The 21,927-nt window shown below is 44.6% G+C and overlaps 1 protein-coding gene across 2 annotated transcripts in view; it reads right to left on the bottom strand.

Annotated features, from left to right (window-relative positions):
* The window catches only part of LOC116819796 (vascular endothelial growth factor receptor kdr-like), a 178,066-nt gene that overhangs the window by 38,288 nt on the left and 117,851 nt on the right, over nucleotides 1-21,927 (bottom strand). The window contains exons 12-19 of one of the 2 annotated variants that reach the window (XM_032771797.2): nucleotides 21,280-21,388; nucleotides 12,746-13,039; nucleotides 9,727-9,873; nucleotides 7,580-7,705; nucleotides 6,676-6,782; nucleotides 5,150-5,285; nucleotides 3,488-3,592; nucleotides 869-982 (exon numbers count right to left, since the gene is read on the bottom strand). In XM_032771797.2, the coding sequence (XP_032627688.1) occupies nucleotides 869-982; nucleotides 3,488-3,592; nucleotides 5,150-5,285; nucleotides 6,676-6,782; nucleotides 7,580-7,705; nucleotides 9,727-9,873; nucleotides 12,746-13,039; nucleotides 21,280-21,388 (1,138 nt within the window). Of the gene's footprint in view, nucleotides 1-868; nucleotides 986-3,487; nucleotides 3,593-5,149; nucleotides 5,286-6,675; nucleotides 6,783-7,579; nucleotides 7,706-9,726; nucleotides 9,874-12,745; nucleotides 13,040-21,279; nucleotides 21,389-21,927 lie in introns of both variants that reach the window. The other variant, XM_032771796.2, reaches the window with a different exon arrangement.

Genomic DNA, 21,927 nt, shown 5'->3' with positions numbered 1-21,927 from the left:
TAATGTCTTAGACAGTTACCAATATGGGCACTATCTCTCTGTCTCCATTTATTTAACCTTGGTTTCTTTGCCCTCAACCCTTGTCCCCTATCCTTTGGAGATTGTTTTCAAGGTTCATCATAAGCACTGAAGAGGCATCCATGGTAGATGTTACCCTGTAATGGAAAGCATAAAGCAAAGAGAGCCAGCACTGTTTTAAAGGGCAGGCTAAGAAGGGGAAGGATGCTCCAGTGGTTAGGCAGTAGGCTAGGATCCTAGAGACCTGGGATCAAGTCCCTGCTCTGTCACAGATGCTTTGTGTGACCTTGGGCAAGCCACTTAGACTTTCTGTGCCTCATATTTCTTTCTGTAAAATGGAGATATTAGTACTTCCCAACCTCACAGGGGTGTTGTGAGGCTAGATACATAAAAGGTTGTAAGGTGCTCAGATATTGGGCCATATAAGTATCTTAGATAGTAGAGAAAATGAAGGGAAGGTTTATGTTAGGAAGAAATTCAGAAGCCATCATTGTCAAATTCTGCCCCCATACAACTTCAGTGGCAGCTGCCAGGTTACATTGTATTGTACTGGGCACCAGCTTGTGTGTATGCTGCTAGCCCCCTCTTGATTGGAAAGTTAGACATGCATGTGTGTGCAGTAATAAAACCCAGTAATGGAGACCCTCCAACAGGACATGACCCCTAATAGCTAACGAAGATTCTCCTTTTCGCTTGAGGAGTAAGGGCCCATGTTTCTGAAGCAGAATATCCTTTGTTCTGTCCCTGCTGATGACCATGAAGATGACATGGCTGCAGAATTGCTATTGCAACCGAGCACAATCACCGAGCATGGATTTGCTGAATACTTTGTGGGAGGATGGTTTCTCACCTCCTGCTTTGGTGCAGGCTCCCAGCAGGTTGACCACGTTCAGATGGTGTCCTATGTGGATGAGGATCTTCAGCTCGGACATTAAAGCCTTGCACTCATTTGTAGTTGCACATTCTGCTTAAGATAAACAGGACAAAGCCATCTTTACACAACAGGATATTTGTAACAGGATGCAGAAAATCCTGTTTATACTTGAAAACAAAACCCACTCAGGTTATTTGTGCTATCTCTGCCTCTCAGACTCCTAAACAGATAAGAACTCATCAGCCTGCTGTAACCCTTCTGCAATGGATTAACACTTTGCCCTTTCAGTGGCTCTTGCCTTCTCTGCAGTGGGTCACAGTGGGTTATTATCCTGCAGTAGAACCTCTCTAATGCCACCTAGATACTGGGAGAACCTTTGCAAAGAACTAAATATTGCAAATTTAGCAAGTGAACAAACACATCCAAAAAGGCAAGGAGATAATGCAAGAGAAAATGTTTTTTTCCATGCTTGTTGGTGATTGTAGTTTAGTAGCAACTCTTTGCAATAATACTTCACAGGATCTACTTTTCAGAGGTGCTCAACTCTCACCACTCCAAGTAATGGGAACTGTAGCTGCTCACACATCTGAAAGTCAGGACCGGTAGTGTGCTACTCAGTGTACTCCAGTACTTTTTATAAAATAACCAAGTCTCAGTCATTTGAGACTTCACTACAGTGCTGTCACTGGTATTAAATCATCCCTAACAAATGGGAAGAGTGGCCATGTCTGTGTGTGATTGTAAAGTATACGGCTTTGTGAAACACAGACTAACAAGACTCTGCTGTACTTCACAAAGTCAGGGGTGGGACCATAGCTCCTGAGTACTAGGCCTTGTCTGAGTTACATGGACATTTCCTCAGTGTTGATCCCACTGCTAACACCATATATTTTCCATATAGTTGGGACTTTAACTAGTGATTTTCTACTATCATCTTTGTATCATTTGCATGATTAAAACAAAACAAAAGGGGGTGGGTAATGCCAGGTTGTTGCATGTTTTCTGCCACTGTGCACAGTCTGTTTGTGTGAAGGTTGGGGGTTAGCTTTAGAGCGGAGTGATTAACTTATAACAAATCATTTATTCTGACAAACTTTGCCTCTTTTTCTGGTTGCAGAATTGTCCATGAACAGATTTCCCAGCATCTTGGCATTTCTTATGCCTCATAAAGGGATAAGTACTCCAAGCCTGAGTCTCCTTCAGCAGGCACCAGTTTTAACTCCATTGACTTCAGTGGAGTTCAACCTGATTTACACGGCTTTGAGGTGGGAACCAGGCCCAGTAATATTTAAATTGAACATCATCTGAAATTCTTTATAACAATCTATTACATTTGCATACTGCCTTCCATTTTGAAGGAGATACCAACAAGCTTCATGGAATTTACATGTATGGTGGAATCACTGTCATGCTGCCACCTCTAGGGCCTTCTCTTTTCTGAATAAACAGATTCTCATCAGAGGTTCTAGTTTATTGCTGGCTGCATTCATGGTGGGGATGGCATTTTGGGTGGTGATGGGGGGCCATGGTTGAAGCAAGAAGGATGCAGCAGCAGCCAGGAGGCAGGTGTAAGGCACTGCTGGAAGACTTACTGGGCAAGGTTAGTTGGGAGGCAGCCTGGGGGAAATTGTGGGGGGTGGAGGAGCCAGGGGAGAGTTGGGTCAATCAAGGGCCTTTGGGAACTTAGGGCAGGTCTTGGAGAGGGGACTAGAGTGGGGAACACAACAGCAGAGAGATGGGGGGGGGGGATCTGAAGACCCCATTGGCCCAATGCAGGTCCAGAGAAGGTCCAGAAAGGTGGTACTGGCAAGCAGAGGAGATCTGACACTGAGGGAAGGGTGGGTAGTAGAGGAGCAGGAGAGACAGCTGGCAACAGAAGCCACATTACTGAGATCTAAGCGAAGGTCCTGCATTGTGGAGCTGAAGAGGTTAACGCTATCACACAGCAACACTATATGGCAGTTTGGGCCAGCGAGTTGTAGCCCCACTCAAAGAAAATCACTCGTAAAGAACCCAAGTGACCAGTTAAAACCCACAAACCCATGCACCCAACATGCCAGATGATGTATTTATTCACAAACTGTCTGCAGAGGCTTTGTATGTAAATGTCATTTGGAAACAACATACACTCCAAGTTCACCGGCCCTCTCCCCTCCTCCCCCCAGCTGGATGGTAAAAGCATTCCTTCATTTTAATAACTGCAAGAAAGTTGTCCCTAATTCACTCCCTTGGCAGCACTCCTTTTCAACTCTTTGAACTGTTCCACATCTGGAAGGACTGGGATTGATGGTTTTGATACAATTTCAGACTAATGCAATTACATTCTGTAATCTGTTTCCCTCCTAACCCCACAGACATGGAGGCTGCCGTTTTCCTCTTCTAGGAATACAAAGCTACATCAGCGGCATAGTATGGAGCCCACTTGTCATTTCCCACATGTTGACATCCCCTGTATGGCAACTAATTGTTCTCATGTGGCAAACCCACTCCCTTCCAAACACAATGCCCTCGGGACTCGTTTGGAACTGAGCATGGAAACCTCGTTACCCATGTACATCCAGAGGAACTGTTTGAGAAGCTCTCAGAGAAATGTACCTTTAAGCATTTTAACAGCGACTGTTTTGCAGGTTGAAGATTTATCGATACCAAAAGCAGATGCTTCCACGACTTTCCCAAAAGCACCATGACCCAGTGTTTTACCTAGAGAGGCAAGAGTCAAGAATGAGCCATAGGGGACTGAGTCTGCATCAGCTAAGAGAGAAACATGCATTAATCTTAGCTGTGCAAAAAATATAGGACACCAGAGCCCAGACACAGCACAGATGAATTGTCAATAATAGATGTATATACATAAGATCTGCATGCGATATAGTATGTAATATACTTCCCAGCTAAAAATGGCTTTAAACTGGAGTTGAGGCTGACATAACAGAAAGGTAAAAACATTACGTGCAATTATCCCCAAATCAACCTTTCCCAACCTAGAGTTCAGGTTGAAGGAGAAATCCAAATATGTTAAGAATGGAAATGCACAGTGAGGGCACCTAAAGAACTTCCACTCTTCCAGCCTGCAGTTATTGACATGTTCTCGACTTTAACTTCGCTGCAATGTAGCTTTTATCTGGAAGTGTCCTTATTGCTTGTTTTGAATTATTGAAAATGTCAGACATGAACACTATACAAGAAACACAAAGAAAATGTTCCCATTTGGGTTTTCCCCCTGGTGACTAGAATAGGGGTTCTCAAAGTCGGGGTCAGGACCCCTCAGGGGGTCACGAGGTTATTACATGGGGGGTCGTGAGCTGTCAGGCTTCACCCCAAACCCTGCTTTCCCTTCAGCATTTATAATGGTGTTAAATATATTTAAAAAGTGTTTTTCATTTATAAGGGAGGGATTGCACTCAGAGGCTTGCTATGTGAAAGGGGTCACCAGTACAAAAGTTTGAGACCCACTGGACTAGAAGATATATAGTGTGCACCTTTAAATCTTTATTTGATTTGAACACTGAGGGCCATTTTCACCAGGACACTCTGGCTGATTCCCTCACTCTGGAGCTGCACTAAGCAGGCAGAGAAAACTGGCCAGTTTTCCCCAGCTCCTGCCACCCACAATCCTCTGAACTCCCTTGCCTATCCCTACACTTTCCTGAACACACACCATTTCCCCCTACCTCTGCTGCCAGATCCCCCCCCCGCCCAGTTTTCCCATCCCTAGTCTCTAAATTCCCCTGCTGGCCCCCAGGATTCTCCCCCCCCACTCCCGTTGAGTAGATTTTGTTCAAATGGTAGGTTCTGAAAAGAATTTTAAACATCAATTGTCATTTTTTTGTCATCGTTTCCTCTTAATAGAAAGTTGTTTTCTATCAACAAGGTGAATAACGTTCTTCTACAGAAGAACTCAATGAAGACCTGCCTTCTTTCAAAATGTCTGCCATCTTCCCTGGGGGAAGAGGGTGGCTCCCAATACTGCCAAGGGACACTGCCTTCTCTGGGGATACCTTGGTTTCACTTCCACTGAGAACAACGGCAGGTGATAGCCATTTTGCAAGATGGCATCTGTATTTTCTAAGGGCACCTTTAGCATCACTCCCATGGAGAACAATCCTTGACTCTGGAACCCCTGTCAGTTCTTCTCCAAGGATGAAAGAATGCTGGCCAGGGGGGGACATGCTAGCCTCTGTCATCTGCTGTGGTCCAACATTCAGGGCCATAGGATATCACCATCCTTGACATTAATAATGCCTCTGTATTGCTTACCAAGCCGCAGCCTGTCTCTTGGGAACTCCCATTTACTACTGTCATATGGCAGACGGTCACACTGCTCATCAAGAGGCATTTCCTCTGGATCCATTATGATTGACAGGTATCCCGTTTTAATATCTGTGGCATCAGGCTAAAAACAGGAAAATAACCAATGCACAGGCTGTAACTTGAGAGAACGGTGTGATCTAGTGGAATTTGCACAAGCTTGGGCGCTCAGCCTTTCTGAGTTCTAGTCCGAGTTCTGACACTCACTCCCACCTGTGGCTTTTGAACATGTCTCGACAACACCATGGCTCAATTTATTCATTAGTAAAATGGGGAAAATCATACTTATCTATGTTGGCCTTATGTGGGTGTTGAGTGGATTAACTAATTAATGCTTCTAAAATCCCTTGAAGGTGTAAAGTCCCTTAACGTTATTAGTCTTTACATACATTAGAAAAAACCCAACACTGCTCCTACTTGTGGGAAATCCTTGAGATTAAAGCTACATTTCTGAGTGCCTTGCTGGACAGCTCTCCAATTCCTGGACAGCTCAAGGCATCGTGCTTTAGAACCAGGCGTACATGTCAACATGGGGCTTGATTCTCTGTGATGCTCCACCTTGTATTCCCATTTACTCTGATTAAAATGGGTGCCAAGCTGATGAAAAATGGTTCCACTGAGGGGAAAAGTCTGATTTGGGCTCCCCTTATGCCCACTTTATGCAGGTGTAAATGATGACACAAGATCTATTGGGTCTAGCACCTCTGCTGTCCTGGAGAGAGACAGAGTAAACTTGAACGATTCTTCCCAGTTCTATTGTAAATGTGGTGAACACTCATCCAAATTACAGAAGATCAACATTAAGACTGTGATTTGGGCTGCATCCAGACAAGAGATCTAGTATCTTGTACCATATTTTTTGTTTGTACAAGCAAGAAAGAACAAACCTAAATATGATTTACTTTATCAAATACTCCTTGGACCTAACTTAGGGCCCACTTCTTTGGAGCCCCTGGAGAGAGGCCAAGGAGTAAATGAGCCATGGAAACATAATGAACCTTTGTGGTTTGGGCCCAGCTCTAGAGCAAACAACAGATTTAACATCCTACAACAATACTTAAACCAGCACTCCCTTCATTAACTACATTTTAGAGAACACCTTATTCAAGATGGGCTGAAACCAGAACATCACTGTAGGGGGCTTAGGATTTGAATGCCTGTCTCCAAACATTCTTGGATGCTTCCTGAATTCATGTCAGATCCACAAGAGAAAGGGGCCTGTTTCCCTGATCTGATTGGATGCTGACCAAGATGGCAGAAATCTCATAAGTACAGCTGATCTCATAAGATATCAAGTAATTAATCAAGAGGAATGTTGGCCTGAAATTTCACAAGAACAGCTCATACAGTTTTGTCACCATCTATCCCAGGTCAACCTCAATCCTGAACTCTGAAGCTTAGTCTTAACTGGATCCAAGCCCAGAGCTCAGCTCTAGCCCTTTTCAATTCCATGTACAATATGGAAGCTCTCTTACTTTTCTCAGTTTCCGAATGAAAAGGGTCAGAAGAAGCCAAAAAAGGGTAGCTGCTAGACCAGTGCAGACCAAAATGATAACTTCAATATTGGATTTTTCTTCAGAGCCTGTAAATTAAATGCATCAGATTTTAAATTCAGTGCAAAAATAAAATTATAAATAAAACTTGTTATTCCATCAACCATGCTTCATTTCAGAAAAATGGTAGGCGTGAAATGCCATGATATGTGGTGGGAACCTTTTCATTCACTTGCTGAAGGCAATAATGTAGCACACCATCTCTAACCAAGAGACACAGAGACAATGGTTTGGCAGAGGTGTGCAGGATATCCACTAAGTGCCATTACTTTATATTGTCAATGCCAAGTGATCAAAGTATTGCACTATGGTTCTCAACCTAGGGATCATGAACAGGTGTCAGGGTTGCAATCACTCTGTTCTTTTCTTATGGCTAATTGGAAGGTGGTCCCAGCTAACTCTTGGCTAAACAGGAGGTGAACTTCAGGAGATTCCAGTGTGAAAAGGCTGAGAACCTCTGTGTTATATGATTCCCCATGAAACATTCAAGTTATATTGACCATATCTCACTTTGTGTAGCATATGTTGTGTCTGTGATAGAGTTGTTATCAAGGTGTTTCAGACATGAAGACATATTGCTTCAGGTCCTACGTCTTTATGTGACCATGTAAATTTCCTGGAACCTCAAAGGGGATTCAGTTTGAGTTTTGAGCAAGGGATTAAGTCAGTTCCCACTTTATCCAAACTTGCCCTGTGTTTGTGTTTGTGTGCGTGTGTGTGGCGGGGAGGGGGGGTTGGGTTAGCAGTGTGTGTGGGGGGCTGTATAATGTCTTCCCCCAAAACAAAGCCCGTTTCACCAAGCTTGAGCATGAGCTTGTGAACTCACCTTGTATTTTAATAAATGCTGATGTGCTGTCATTGCCCATTTCATTGGAAGCCCTACATTCATATAGGCCTTCATCGTCTTTTTTCACTCGTTCAATGACCAGGGTGTTATTTTCCATGGAAATTCCTGTGTTGGGGGATATAGTTTCATTTGATTGGAAAATATATTTGCCAAGAAAATATATCCAAAAGGAGCTGTGTTGAAAATGGCTTCACTGGCCACTGCAGCCCTGCTCTGGTACCTCCAGTAGCAGCCACAAGAGACCTTTTAGTGCTGTATGTTATATTCACCTTTGTTTGCGGTGGTGTGCTGCAAACCCCTCCCTGGCCACCTGCTCTCAATGAACTTGTCATGTTAACTCCACAGTCACAACTTTGCAGCCTGGGCAGAACAGGTGTAATTTATTCATGTAGCCCGATACTGCTCCCATGGATACTGCTCTGTTACACCTGCAAAACCGCCGTCAGGATTTGCCTCTCCCCTTCCCAGCCCAAGAGTTGCACTGGATTTGGGGAGATGTCATTAGAACATATTAAATACGACTCTTTTATTAACCCAAACTGCTTTTTAGACCAGGCCAGAGAGGCACAGAGGGGCTGCGCTTCACTGGGCAAGGAATTCAAGCTGAGTCCCTCCCACACACCCGGAGCTTGAGCAGGACCATATTGCCCACTAAGGCACAATGCCTCTCCAAGCAGTGACCCCTCTCCTCCTCTGTGCAGGGCTGTGCCTACCTGGTACAATGTAGCGCTCAGTAGGGAAAGGAATTATGTAGATTGATCCAGGGTGGCATGGCCAGGGCATAACGGGATACAATGAAGGAAAGGGAAACTGAGGCCAAATGTCAGTGAGACAGTAATGTCTAAGACTGCTGCACTGCCGCCCAAGGGAAATGATGAGAACCCCATCTCTTGGGACATTTAAAATGGGGACAAAGCCCCGAAGAACCCACTGTTTGGCTTAATCTTGCATTCATGGGGGAGGAGATGGCCTACACGTGGCCTAACTGAGCCTTCACTAGCTTCAGTTTCTCTGATTTGGTGACACACGATTCCAAGCTCATTTGTTTTACTAAGCAGATGCCACTAACAGAGCAGGGGAAATACACTGGACCTTGAGTCCAAAGATTTTAAGTTTGCAGTGTGTTCTGCCCATGAATTCTGTTATTGTTAACAAGAACTGTGCACATAACTCACCATGCACAACACTGAACTATTTACCCTGAGGTGTTTTTTTCAGATATATTATGCATGTGTCCATCGGTTGGATGAGTTACATGCTTGTCCCTCTAGAATTATTTATAAAACTTCACTAGCTGTTAAGAGCTTCTTTTCAGAACAGTCTGATCTGAGTTATGGGGGATTCTAGATTTCCTAACCCAAGAAGAAAAATTAAAGTGAGAGGACCAGTTACTAACACTGGTTACTCCACGACATAAAGGGTATCTCAGGATAGAGGGGCGTGGGAAGAATTCCAGGCTCAGGCAAACATTCCAAGCCTGTGGCAGCACTGCACGTGTGTGTGTTGGCTGAGCTGACAGCTGTTTCTCATCATTGTTTTATGCTGAGGGAAATAAAAACACAGTGTATTATGCCCTGCAGCCAGCTAAGTGATCCTTAGTGGAAACGCTACCATTGACTTCAACAGGCTCCGGATCAGGCCTTAAGAACATCTAGCAGTTCAGGCTCAGATTTTTAGATACTGCTTAGCAAGCGGCGAAGCGCTCTGCTTTTTGTACGCATAAAGAACCATCTTGGACATGCCTAGTGGGCAGCTAGGTGCTCAGCACCTTGATTTCCCTTGTCAGTGTCAGTTCTGCACATGTGTGGCCAATTCTGCAGACACAAGCAGTGCCATGTGCAAAACTGGGCATGTACAATCAAGCATTGGTTTGAAGCTAGTTGGCCATTTTGGCCTCTGTAATCCCATTTGCAAACCACATCAGCAGTCAGGTATAGATAATGGAGTCTGAGTCATTTACAGCATCCTGGGTTGATAGCATTTGGCACTCATCATCCACTGCTGTTAACCACTCCACCAAATGCCAGGCAGTGGAGAATCCAGGACCAACACGGCTTGCAAACCTGTAAACATGTTACGATTGTTTCCTTTTCAGCACCTGTTGTGCAGCATTTCTCCACACTCACCTGAAGCAGGTGAAATGGGATAGCCATTTTTCCGCCACGCAATCTGAGGTGTTGGGGTTCCATTTACTTTGCACTCCAGAATGATCTTGCCACTGATGTTAACCTCTCGGTCCGTGAGGTTCTGCATAATATATGGCACTGCCTTTGCTGCATTCACAAAGGAAAACATACACAACCAGTCTGAGGGCAGGTCTCTACTTAAAATGCGATAGTGGCACAAGTGCACTGGTCGTGCTTCAGCGAAGATGCTACGGGAGAACTTCTGCCATGGCCATAGTTAATCCACCTCCAGGAGAGTTGGTAGCTATGTTGATGGGAGAAGCCCTGCTGTCAACATAGCACTGTCTACAGTGGGGATTTGGTCAGTATAACTGCATCGCTCAGGGGTGTGGATTTTTCACACCCCTGAGCGATGGAGTTATTCCAGTGTAAAGCTATAGTGTAGACCGGGGCTTAAGAAGGCATCTTCTAAAGACTTACATTTTCATTGGCATATAAAGGCCTTGTCTTAATGCGTTGGCTGCAGCAAAGCTTAATTAATAGAAAAGGTGTGTGGTGAGCAAAACCAACCAACAGAGCATGTCTTTTACTAGCAATGAGCAAATTCATTTTGCTTAATTTCAAACTCACTAAGTTTCACTCAGAGTTGAATGTTACTTAGTCCCTGTGAACAAACAAAGGATCAGGTTAGGGGCAGAGCAAAGACACACAAAGGGAGCATAAAGAAAGGAGCAAAGAAAAGAGAGGAAAATGCTAGGCTTCTCTGTTGCCTAGTGCCTTGTGTGCAATCATTTACACCGCTGCAAAGTTCAGAACGGAGGCGTTTTACCCACACTTTGTATTCATTTTACACTGGTGTCAATGACTACAAAAGGTGCAAGGCCCCAGAGAACAAAGCCCAGAGCACACTGTAAAAAACAGTCCGAAACATGGAGAATAGCCAGTGTGCATAGGATAAAGAGGAAGATCCAATACTTGCAGAACTGGAAAGAGATACTGAAAGGCTTCATGGCTGGTTTTATGTGGTGGCAGGAGAAACGTTTTGGCGAACGTCTGTTCATGTAGCACACTCAGGATAAATTGCCTCCCAGCCACTAAAGGCAAAGAAGAAGAAACTGGTAACTCACAGAAGGGCATGTTCAAAATCCCAGCTCTTCTGTATTTGTACTAATCGCCAAGCTGTTGTTCCCCCCGCCCCCTCTGCCACTGTGTGTAGGTGTCTGTGTAGGTGGAAATCTGACTAAGTGAACAAAAATATCTGCAAGGGGAAAAGAAAGTGAATTGCTTGCATGCAATGTGCAGAAAAGGATTTGGTGCCTCCATGTCTGGTTGTTCTGAAAGGTGGTAAGGACACTAGTTATGGGTGCAAGGCCAGTACAGGAAATGACAGAAGGAGTCAGAGTCTCTTTCCTCCCTTGCACCATTGGAAAGAGAAGAGCGATGCATTGATTTATTGTTTTAATAAGTCACCAAGGCACTGCCCATGCAGGCATCAGAACAGTGCTAGCTACAGCTATAGTGTAGGTGAGGAGTCTCTCTCTCTCTTTCTGTGCGTCCGTGTGTGTGAATCTCGTGATAATGTCTCTGTCTGCACTCATGAAAGACACTGCATTGAAACTGCTAGTAACAGCTTTATTTAAACATGACTATAGCTAGCACAGTATGGGCTGGTCCTAACCTGAGAGGCAGGGGGTTACTGCAGCATGTCTGTCTCTGTCTGTCTGTCTAATGCCTACTCACCTAATAATCTAAGTGCAGAACCCAACTTAGGGATCACAGTCAAACTTCCTGTAAGGGACTTTGCTCCTTGCTACATGGGTAGCTACTGTTTATTTAGGGTCTCCCCTGTCCTCCACTTCTGTGCAGTGCTTTTTGTTCTCCAGTAGAAGACAGCTGAGAATACCCGGGGCCTCACAACCCTTCTACTGGTACCTCCAACTTCTTAGAAGTCTTAGGCCTGATTGCCCGTACTCACACCAGTATAAATCAGGAGAAATTCCACTGAAATTAGTGGACTTACACTGGTATAAAACTGGGACAAGATTCCAGCCTGTTGTCTTTAGATACCCACAGGTAGCAAGGACACTGAGCTCTGTAATATTTATTGTTGACCCTAAATTTAAAGAGATGGTTTCTTGGAGTCCAGACACAGAAAAGAAAAACCTGCTATTGCTTTAAATGTAAAGAGTGAATACGTTTTGGTTCCATGCTCCTGCCAATGTCCTTTGCAATTACATTTGACGGGTCTAAAGCTTTTTAATGTTACATGTAATCATGGTAATCATCATGGTATGTAATCTCATTGGATGTTTTACCAAAGCATGACAGACATTGGATGGGCCACTCAGGGGACATGCTGGTAGGTTGGCAATATAGTAGATGGTGCTCGTTCCTCTGAGTCTGCACTAAACCAATGCCCCAGCGTGGTGTTAGGAGGACATGATGCTACTGGAGTTGCTGCATGGTGACTGAAGATTCCACAGCACTTTTCATAGGAACGGGGCTGGTGCTCTGGTCAAACGCCACTTTCAGTAGTACAGATGCCAGCCTTAACCAATTCTCCCTTGTCGTCTCAAGTGGCCAACCTATCCTAAGCTATGGTGCTTAGGCACTGCTATGCACTGTCAAATAGCTGCAGCATGTCAGGAGGGTGGAGCAGATGGCCTAAGTGATTCCTGTATGTACAGGGCCATGTCGCAATTGATGGAAATCAGTGTAGCTCGATCGAATTCAAGGGAGCTATGATGATTTACACCAGCTCAGGATTTGACCCACAGTTTGTAAATCAATTTTTAGAGATTTGTAAAGCCATTTGGGATCCTTTCTGATAAAAGGTGCTAGATGTATAGAGATCATTGTAGTCAATATTAACAGAACAGAAAAATACATACAGGCAATACCTACATATAGACACTGATCCTGAGCACCTGCCACTCCCAAGGACATCAGTAGGCATGGCAGATGCTCAGCACCTTGCTCGTAGTACCTTGAGTTGTTGTTTTCAGACAACCAGGCCTACCTTTAACATTGAGTTGGGTATCCTCTTCTAGCACATCCGTGCTGTTGTGCCGATTCTGAGCGATGCACTTGTAGTGCCCGGCATGTTCCTCTGTGACGTTACTAATGGACAGTGTCAAGGAAATGGAGTATCTGTCAATTTGCTCTTGCATGAAGCTGGTGGGCACCACCTGTGAGGAAGGGTAGTACCACGCCAGGTGATCGTAAATGTATCTGGAGGCTCTGCAGGTCAGCTGAACATCACTCCCCACGATGGTGGTGATCTGTGGGTCCGTTTGCAGACCCGATGGCACGTCTAGGGGAAAGAGAAAACATACCTGGAATGAAAGCACAACTGAGAGGATTTTTGGCTGTTTATTTTCACCTTGAGGGCCAAATATCAAAGACCAACGCCATAGGATGAGCCAGAAAAATGCATCCCCAAAAGCTGGCAATTGCATATGCAAACAAGCATTTGTGCTTGCAAATTGGGTAACTGTGTGTCCACTGCCTGCCACTATATGAGCCTTTTGCAGTTTGGCCCTGAGTGTATTAAGAAATACACAATCTGTAATTAACTAAAATGATGTGTAGAATTAGTTAATGCGTTGAGGCTAATGAAGCTAACTTGTAATTAAGTGAGACTGCTCTCCATGCACACATGGGATGCTTTCCCCCTATCTGCAATCAAAGCCACAAGATATTGTTTTATCAGAGTAAAGAAACCCATTCATATTATTATTCACAGGTAACATTGGCTTTCTCTACAATTCCACAATCTCTCCAGTCCTAGAAGCCTCCTTTATTTCTTCTATATCAATATTTGTCTTCATCACATCTGCCTCAATGGGTTTTTATTTGGTCACTGAACAGATGATTTAAAAATCCTTGCAGCTTTAACTTTTAATAGACTCAAATAAAGAAATATCAGGAGGTATGAAGCCAGTTCATCTGTGACAGAATCCTTGGGTCCTTACTTTTTTTTTGTTTTTTTTTACTCCAGACAAAACTTCCACTGGCTAAGTGCCAATGTAAATCCCACTGAAGACAAAAAGAAGTTGTTTCTGAGTCAGGACTCAGTGATTTGACCCCAAGACATTATCCTGCTCTCTGTGTGAGCCACCAGAGAACTGGGGTGTGAGAAACATGGTTTCCTCGCCTTCCTTTTCTTCTATTTCCAATTACCCGTCCATCCCATGGACCTGACTTTCACAATTGGGCCCACTAATAATAAACTCAGCGCGCTCTGGAATGATCTCCTTCCATCTGGCAGCTCAGGGTTTTGGAGCAGTTGAAATGGAGATCTCTGAAGACCTAAAGTCTTAAGACCCAGCATATGCTAGGAGAGGACAATCAGGGAGTGTCCATTCTATATAGTCCTCCAGCAAGGATGAATGCAATAAAGCTGCTTGTTCTTTGCTTTAATGCTGCTCTTTAACTATTCATTAAAGGCCTCCTAATAATTAGGATGTAACAGACAGCACTTTGGGACTGACAGAACTTAGTGTAGGAGGAGCAGCTACAACAGTATGACAAGCTCCATAGTTGAGAAATACCTAATCTGCCACATATTGTATATATATTTCCAATGTTTTAATTAACATGGCCCACATTAAATGGATTAAAAACTGGCTGATTAGTCTCCAGATGTCATTGTCAAGGGGGAATCATTGTCACGAGTGGTCAGGATGCCGGCTTTACATCTCAGCACTCAGGTCTTTTGCACTTGTGAAATGAAGCAAATGGCCATTCATTGGGGAGGGACTTTACAGTATTAGTACCTTAAAGTTCTACTTTTTCCACAGGGTGAATTCCACTGAGTCACTGTGGGGAAAAATCTCTTTCTTTCCTGCCTGGTGGATGGGTATGTGCTGTCTAGGGCTGGGAGTGCCAGCTGGAAACCCACACTGAGATTTGAGACATTTCCTGGGCGAGCTTTAAGTTCTTCTTAAGCTTTTTCAAGCTAAAGTCATTTTCAGTTTTCTAGCCTCCCAAATGAACTTTTCATATGCATGTTTTTCTACTAACTTAACATTCTGGGAGCACAGCATTGGGTTGTTTTACTTTCCGTTTCTTCTGCTGACATTTTTTTATTTAGCATTTGAATATATTTCACTGGGACTTCTGTTATTTTCTTCCATCTCATTAGCCTTTCAAGAAGCTCTCTCTGCTCTGATAGAATTTTTGTTGATTTTTAGGTACAGTGGAAAGAAAAAAAAGTCTCTCTCTTTCTCTCTCTCTCTCTCTCTCTCCCCCCCTTCTCCTCCCTTCTTTAGGGAGGAATTTAGGCTTTGAAAGAATGTTACAGTTTAGTCCATCTCTAGACTACTATGCTTCTACAGTCCTGAACCTAAGATGTGATTAATGTCCTCTCTGTGACCAGACACACTATTTTATGAGACACCTAATACGTCTCCTGTAAGAACCAACCATTCTCTTTTATCAGCAGGCTCTGCACATTTGTCTTCTGTATTGTATTACTGGCTAGTAGCGATACTCACTCGAGTTGTGTGGGATTCCCTAACACAATAGGGAATGCACCATTGGGGGATGGTCAAACGTCAGCATAAATCAAAAGGGAAGTCTGGTTCCATTTGTATTTACAAGGAATTAATTGGTTTTAATTTCCTGTGCTTTGCACAATAATGTATATAATTTAAAACTTCTGCTGTTTCCCAAATTCCATGTCTGAGCCTGTCAGGATAGCGGAGACGCCTCCTGTCAGCCATAGAGAGTGTAGAAAGAGCAAGACAGGGGGTGAGCCTGACAATCTGAAGCAACACAGACCTTTTCATGTGGCCTGTAAACATGTCAGGAATGAGCAAATTGATAGTGGCAAACATCTGTAGAATTGTCCAATTCCTAAAGCATTACAGTGTTTGACAGCAGATTCTTATCTGATGTCTGAAATAGACTATTTTCTTTCTAGTCTCCATTCACTCCATTCTTCTGCATTCTTGTTACAGCCAGATAAGAGTGGAGGAGGAGCTGTTGTTATTGTTTGTTTATTATTAATTATTATTATTACTGAATGCAGTAGCACCCAGAGATGTCAGCCAGGTTGAAGTCCCATTTTGCTGGGTGCTATACAAACACATAGGGCTAGATTGTAAGTTCTCAGTGCTTATGGGGTGGTGCGTGGCTGACCTTCCCAGATTGCAGACTAGAGAGCAAAGCCAGGAGACTCCTCAGAACAGGAATTTCTGATATTTGCTCCTCTCTTGTTAGAACAGATTCCAAAGTAGTTACTTCTGATGGGTGTCCTTGACCAGCGGTGAGAAAGGACATGAGGCAGTCCTAAAGGTTTGATGTATTGACCATATAGCCTCTTCCCATTGCAAAAATATTACTATGGGGTAACTAGATCTCAAAAGTGGGGTAGACAGTATAAACTGAAGAAAAATCTGATATCTTATTGAAACTGTACAGGGGATTTAACTAAGTAGAATGTAAAAACTGGAGTAAGAGTTAGGACAGGACATTCTTAATTATCACAAAGTACCGTGACTGCTTTACTTGGGCAAAGCAGTCGGGACACCTGCAGGAAGAGCCTAAAGAGGGTATAACTTTGCCATCTATTTATATCGTTTTCCATTTAGATGGCCCCCTTATATGGTTTGGTTTTAGAGTAATGCCCAACCTCCCTGCAATGAAATGTGTTCTGCTGGCAATGAAACATATTAAAAGTATCTTTCAGTGCTATTTCCAGTGTCTCTGTGGGTTCTGTAGGCGCCTGCTCCATAGAAGGACAAATGGATTATGCTGATATTCCAGTAGGTCAAAGGGAGAGTTTTCTTTCCTTTCTGAAATTAATTTAGTGTTGGTGAAAGTGCCAGCTTGGCAACTCTGGAGTCTGAAGCATTGTATTTTTGCTCAGAACAGGTGTGGTCTGGACAATGACCATGCAGGTTTCCCCATTACACTGCATGGCCAAAACACTTCAACCCTGACCTGAAAGGACTCTCTCTAGAGCAAGAGTGGAGTTTGGTCTCCATGACCCATTCTGTACTTGGTTTCTTGGCAAGGATTCTCGGCAAGGAAACCAATTGGCTCCAGCTTGGAGGAGATTTTGGTGATTTGGTTACTTGTCCATTTGCAAGTGGCTTGAGATCTATCAAGTCATTTCACACAGGACAATAGGAGATAATGAGAGTTCAAGATTTTTGTGCTCTCTAGTGGTTGGATTAATCACTAAGCCCTACAAATGGAAGCAGAGCAGGCTCTGGACTTTGGGTGGCTAGGATCAATTCTGCTAAATCTTCTGTTTTCTTCACAAAGGCCCTTCCATCATGCCTGTATACTTTCAAATCCCGACTCCAGCCAGTGTCCTCAAGTCTCAGATTCAGGCTGCATCACGCTCAGCAGCCTCATTGCTAAAAATTGGATGTTGTCTTTTGCCCTACATCTCGTTGTGCAGGCCCCAAACTGGCAGTGTTATAGCAGGTGCTGTAACATGTCAGAAAGCTAAAACCTTGCAGTATGAGGCAGACCATGACTTGTTTTCATAGGATGTTATATTGATCTAGCATTTAGACATAGCTCTGCATGATGCACAAGATACTCTCTCTGTCTCCACTTGCAATCAAGTTTCCAAAACCAGGACCAGCCTTATATGCAAACAACTTCTGTGGTCCCTGTGATTATGGACGCCTTATGCACACCTCACAAATCATCTCAGTCTCTCCCTCCAGCAGTGGGACTTATGGCGAGGCAACTCGCCATGTGATTTCTCCATTGTCTTAGGGCCCTGCAGGTCAAAAACCCAGACGTGTCTATTCCACAAACGATGGGAAAAATTGTGCGTTTCCTTCTTTGTCAGCCTTACACAGTGTGGAAGGTGGGAAGAGTTTTTCTATATGTGAATCAGGCCCAGAGTTGTTGCTCTTCTGACATCTGCAAGGGGACTGGCTTCTTTGATGGAGTCACATGCACCTCTCAGCAAAGGATCATCCCACCAAGAGACAAAGCAGCAGGTCAGACTTGGTAATATTTTACCAATGGAATCTAAACAATTCCGCTTTAGGAACTGTGCTGTCTGCATTTAGCAAGATTCAGTTTACTTGTGATCCATAAATGTCGTCATTCTTCCTTAAACATCTGATTTATGTGAGTCGGTCACTATCTTTTTATGTCTCTTGTTCTCCCAGGATGGCATGGAACTCACACACTTCCCTTTAGGGGTGAGAATGTCTCCCCTAGCCCTGTTCATGATCTGGTATATTTCAGATGGAAAGAAGACAATTTTCTGATGGCAATAACCCTAAATGGTTTGATGCAAGCAGCACATGGATAACGAGGGCTCATGTCACATTGTCTCTGGAATGTTAATATAAAATGCCTTCTGGGCTGTTCTCCCTCTCTTTCCATTTTTCTCTAGAGAAACTTGTTACCAAGTAAAAACTCCTTTCAGTGTAGAAGTCAAAGTTCAGCTTTCTTAGGTTTTAAGGCTAGATAGGACCATGGTGATCATATAGTCTCACCTCCTGCATAACACAAGCCATCGGACTTCCTTGAATTAATTCCTGCTTCACATCCAATAGCAGTGGTTGAACTAGTGCATATCTTTTAGGAAACCCCCCCGCCCCCATGCACTCTTCATTCAATTTCCAGTGATGGAGAATCCACCGCAACCCTTGGTAAGTTATTCCAATGGTTAATTACCCTCGCTGTTAAAAATGGGTGCCTTAAACATTTGCTCCCTGTCTGGAAAAATATTGGCCTTAAAGAAAATTAAAAGAAGGTTTGAAATATAAAACTTCTAACTGCTCCAGAGAAAAAGAGCCTTTCTGCCAAGTTGTCTAACAAACGTCTCAATGGACAAAACAACTTCATTAGTGGGGTGAAAGGTTTTTACCACTAACAGGACCATGGGTGGCTGCCACCCTTTGAACCTCATCTTGTTCCACTTGTATTTCCCACAGTGAGCAGCCACAAAATTGGTTTTAGTAGAGGATGGAGGGTATTAAAAAGCATTGTGGGTGGAATAGCAATGGGAACAGACTGATTTGATCACTGAGAAACCCATCCAAACATAATATCTGGCACTGCTCAGAGCAGAATGAAGCCTGCATGAAGGTTCACATCTGGCAGTGGTAAAGTGTATAATTAATAACCAATCTCCAGCCTGCCAGGGCTGTTTCAGGGACTTCTGCTGTCTCTCTCAGAAGAGCATCCTAGGAGGAGGGAGAGTTTTTTTCCTAGACCAGAAATTATTGGAACACAGAGCACTCTCCAGTGTTCCCTCTAATTTTTCCCATCCATGTGCAGAATGGGTTTGATGTGCACCAATGTGGAGGTGATGTGTGACACATCACCTCCATATTGGTGTACGTAAGAAAATTCATGTGGCAGAGTGGGGCCAAGGGGTTTGGTGTACGGGAAGGGGCTCAGGGCTGGGGCAGATGGCAGGGGGGTGAGGGCTGTGGCTGAGGGTGTGGGCTCTGGGGTGGGGCTGGGGGGTTCAGGGCTGGGGCAGAGGGTTGGAGTGCAGGGGGTGAGGGCTCTGGCTGAGGGTGTGAGCTCTGGAGTGGGGCTGGGGATGAGGGGTTCAGGGTGCAGAGGGGCTCCCCCAGGCTATGGTAGGGAGAGAGGACTCCCTCCAGCCCTCTCTCACCGCAGCAGAACCTGGCCAGGGTGGAAGAGGTGCCTCTCCTCTAGCTGCGACAGGTCCAAGCCAGGCTGGGTCAGACCCGGGGGAGGGGCGCCTGTCCCCCAGCTGCAGCAGGTTAGGGGCTGGGCTGGGTCAGGGCATCTCTCCCTACCGCAGCCCTGAGCACCTGCGTGGTGCTTAATAGGCAGCTGCACAGTCACACAGCTTAGAGGGAACTTAGGCTCTGACCACCTGTCACCTATTCCCACCTCTGACAACCCGTAGTGCTGGGGCCTGTGCAAGACAGTGTTGTAGGCAGAGCTGTCCCTAGCTATTCTGGGGCCCTACGCAGCCTCCCTTGCAGGGGTGGGGATGAGGCCAGGTCTCCGCGGGGGATGGGGCTGGCTTGGGAGGCAGGGGGGACCACCGCCCAGCATGCACTGGCAGTACGGCTGGGGCTGAACCGCTTCACTTCTTGCCACCAGTGAGTGCAGGCTCAGACCTGCTTCAGTCCCCAGGGGAGTAGGGGCGAGGCTGGTGCAGAGCATGGGCGGGATGGGTGGGGTGGGGGCAGGAAGAGGCGGGGCTGGGGCAGAGCAGAGGCAGGGCCATGAGGAAGAGGTGGGGCAGAGGCTGGAGCTGCATGCAGCTGCGCAGGGAACCAGGATATTTGGTGCCCCAAATATGCAAGCTGCCTACTATATACATAGGTAAGGACAGTCCTGGTTGTAGGGCTGCATATATTGGCCTTCTGTTGCTCCTGCATTGGTGAAATGCCCCTGTGGGAACATTGCCATCCTATTATGGCTCCTGCATGCCACCGGACCAGCATCAATGAGCTGTACCAGAGGGAGGTATGTGACCCCAAACCTGCACCAACTTCATCATTGTTTGGTGACATTTTTCATCTCAGCACTTTTAGGTAACAGGAATGGCAGCAAGGTTTGATGCACACATTCCTTCTTACCCTTATTTCAAAATTTACTGACATACTTTACAGGCATGGTCCTAAATGACACAGTATACAAGAGTCCCTGCAGTGTAGCTGGAGCTGGGTGAAGGATTCATGCTGGATAGTTTATTCAGTGAATTTTGCCTTTTCTTGTGTTCCTGGGCAGACTCTGATGCTTTCAGGGAGATCTGTTATTTGGAATTAGTCCTGGATGATTTCCATGAATGACTACTGTGCCTGTAGCTTTTTCCCGAGCAATATGCTGCATGTATTCAGCACTCAGCAACTGGGTTGTTTTGAATGAACAAGTCACACTGTGGGTCTGCGTAACCTGACTGGAGAGCTTCACTCTTAGAATCCATTTCCTGGTGCAAATACTAATGGCTGAGAATTAGCCATTTGCTTTATATGAGGCTTCTGGAATATTTGTTTAAAATTTGCCATTTCAGTGTAAATTCCTGCTGGTAGAGTGTGCCCAGAAAGGGAACTCAGAAGGGAGAGTGGACAATTAAGATTAATTTGTTTAAACAATTGGACAAATATGCCAGGCTGTATAACCTTCTGATTTCACTGCTAAGGGATTAAACAGATCCGGGTTTGGAGTTGTGTTATTTGGAGAAATAATATAGAATCACAGAAATCCAGTGCTGGAAGAGTCCTCAAGAAGTCATCCAGTTCTGCCCCCTTAATTTGACATTAGACGTTAAGAAAAATTTTCAAACTACAACTATGGGATTGGGTCAAATCCAGATATTGCCCTTGCTTATCTTTGCAAACCGCATTGATTCCAGTGGGGTTGCACCATGGTAGGAAAGGGCTAATCTGACACCTAGTCTGAGAGAGGTGCCGGAGACCCCAGGAAGTCCACTAGGGACTTTGCTATTGCCATTGATACTACATGGAAATTGCTTGGATTCTGTGGTGATGGGCAACAGTATGAAACTCTGGGACAGATCAGAGTGCAACCAAGCTTTTATAAAGCAAGCACCCATCATCTGTGCAGCCTGTTATTTACCTGAGACATAGAACTTGATGCTTCTCTCCTCTTTGCCAATCTTGTTTGAAGCCACGCAGTAATAGATCCCTGATGCATTGCTATGTTCTGTAGTCAGCTTGCTTATGATCTGCCAAGCAAAGGGAGAAAAAGAAAGGGGTTTGTTTTTTAGTGGATCCGTAGTGGGGCAGTGGAAAAGGGCCATAAATGCTGTAGATGAACGTGTTATAGTTTATGGTAGAAAAAGCACAATGAATGAAGCCCAACACCGGTCAAATGTTTCTCTCCCATCTCCCTTTATCTCAGCCTGTCAGTTCACTTCCTTTTCTTACCCCCAGCAACTCCTTCCTCCCCTTACAAACAGGGCTTCTCTCTGCAACACACCTGTGCGACATCGACCCAAAAGGAGAGACACACTAGAAAAATTCATGCAAGAACCTGAAAATACAGGGCTCCTCACTTATTCAGTACCAATAACTTTCCCCACAACCTCACATTCATGATTCTTTATGTCTGCTGTAAATAATTTTCAACAAGGAGAGGATGCCAAATTTTGTGCGGACAGTAGGTAACTCTGAACCTAAAAATGAGTGATGTCCCTTGAAATGAGGAACAGCTGAGAGGTATAAGCAGCAAAGAGTCCTGTGGCACCATATAGACTAACAGATG

This window comes from Chelonoidis abingdonii, chromosome 8 (assembly GCF_003597395.2).
Source record: "Chelonoidis abingdonii isolate Lonesome George chromosome 8, CheloAbing_2.0, whole genome shotgun sequence".
NCBI lineage: Eukaryota > Metazoa > Chordata > Testudines > Testudinidae > Chelonoidis > Chelonoidis abingdonii.
The sequence above is the reverse complement of the archived record's forward strand: the minus strand, read 5'-3'. Positions and strand labels throughout refer to the sequence as shown.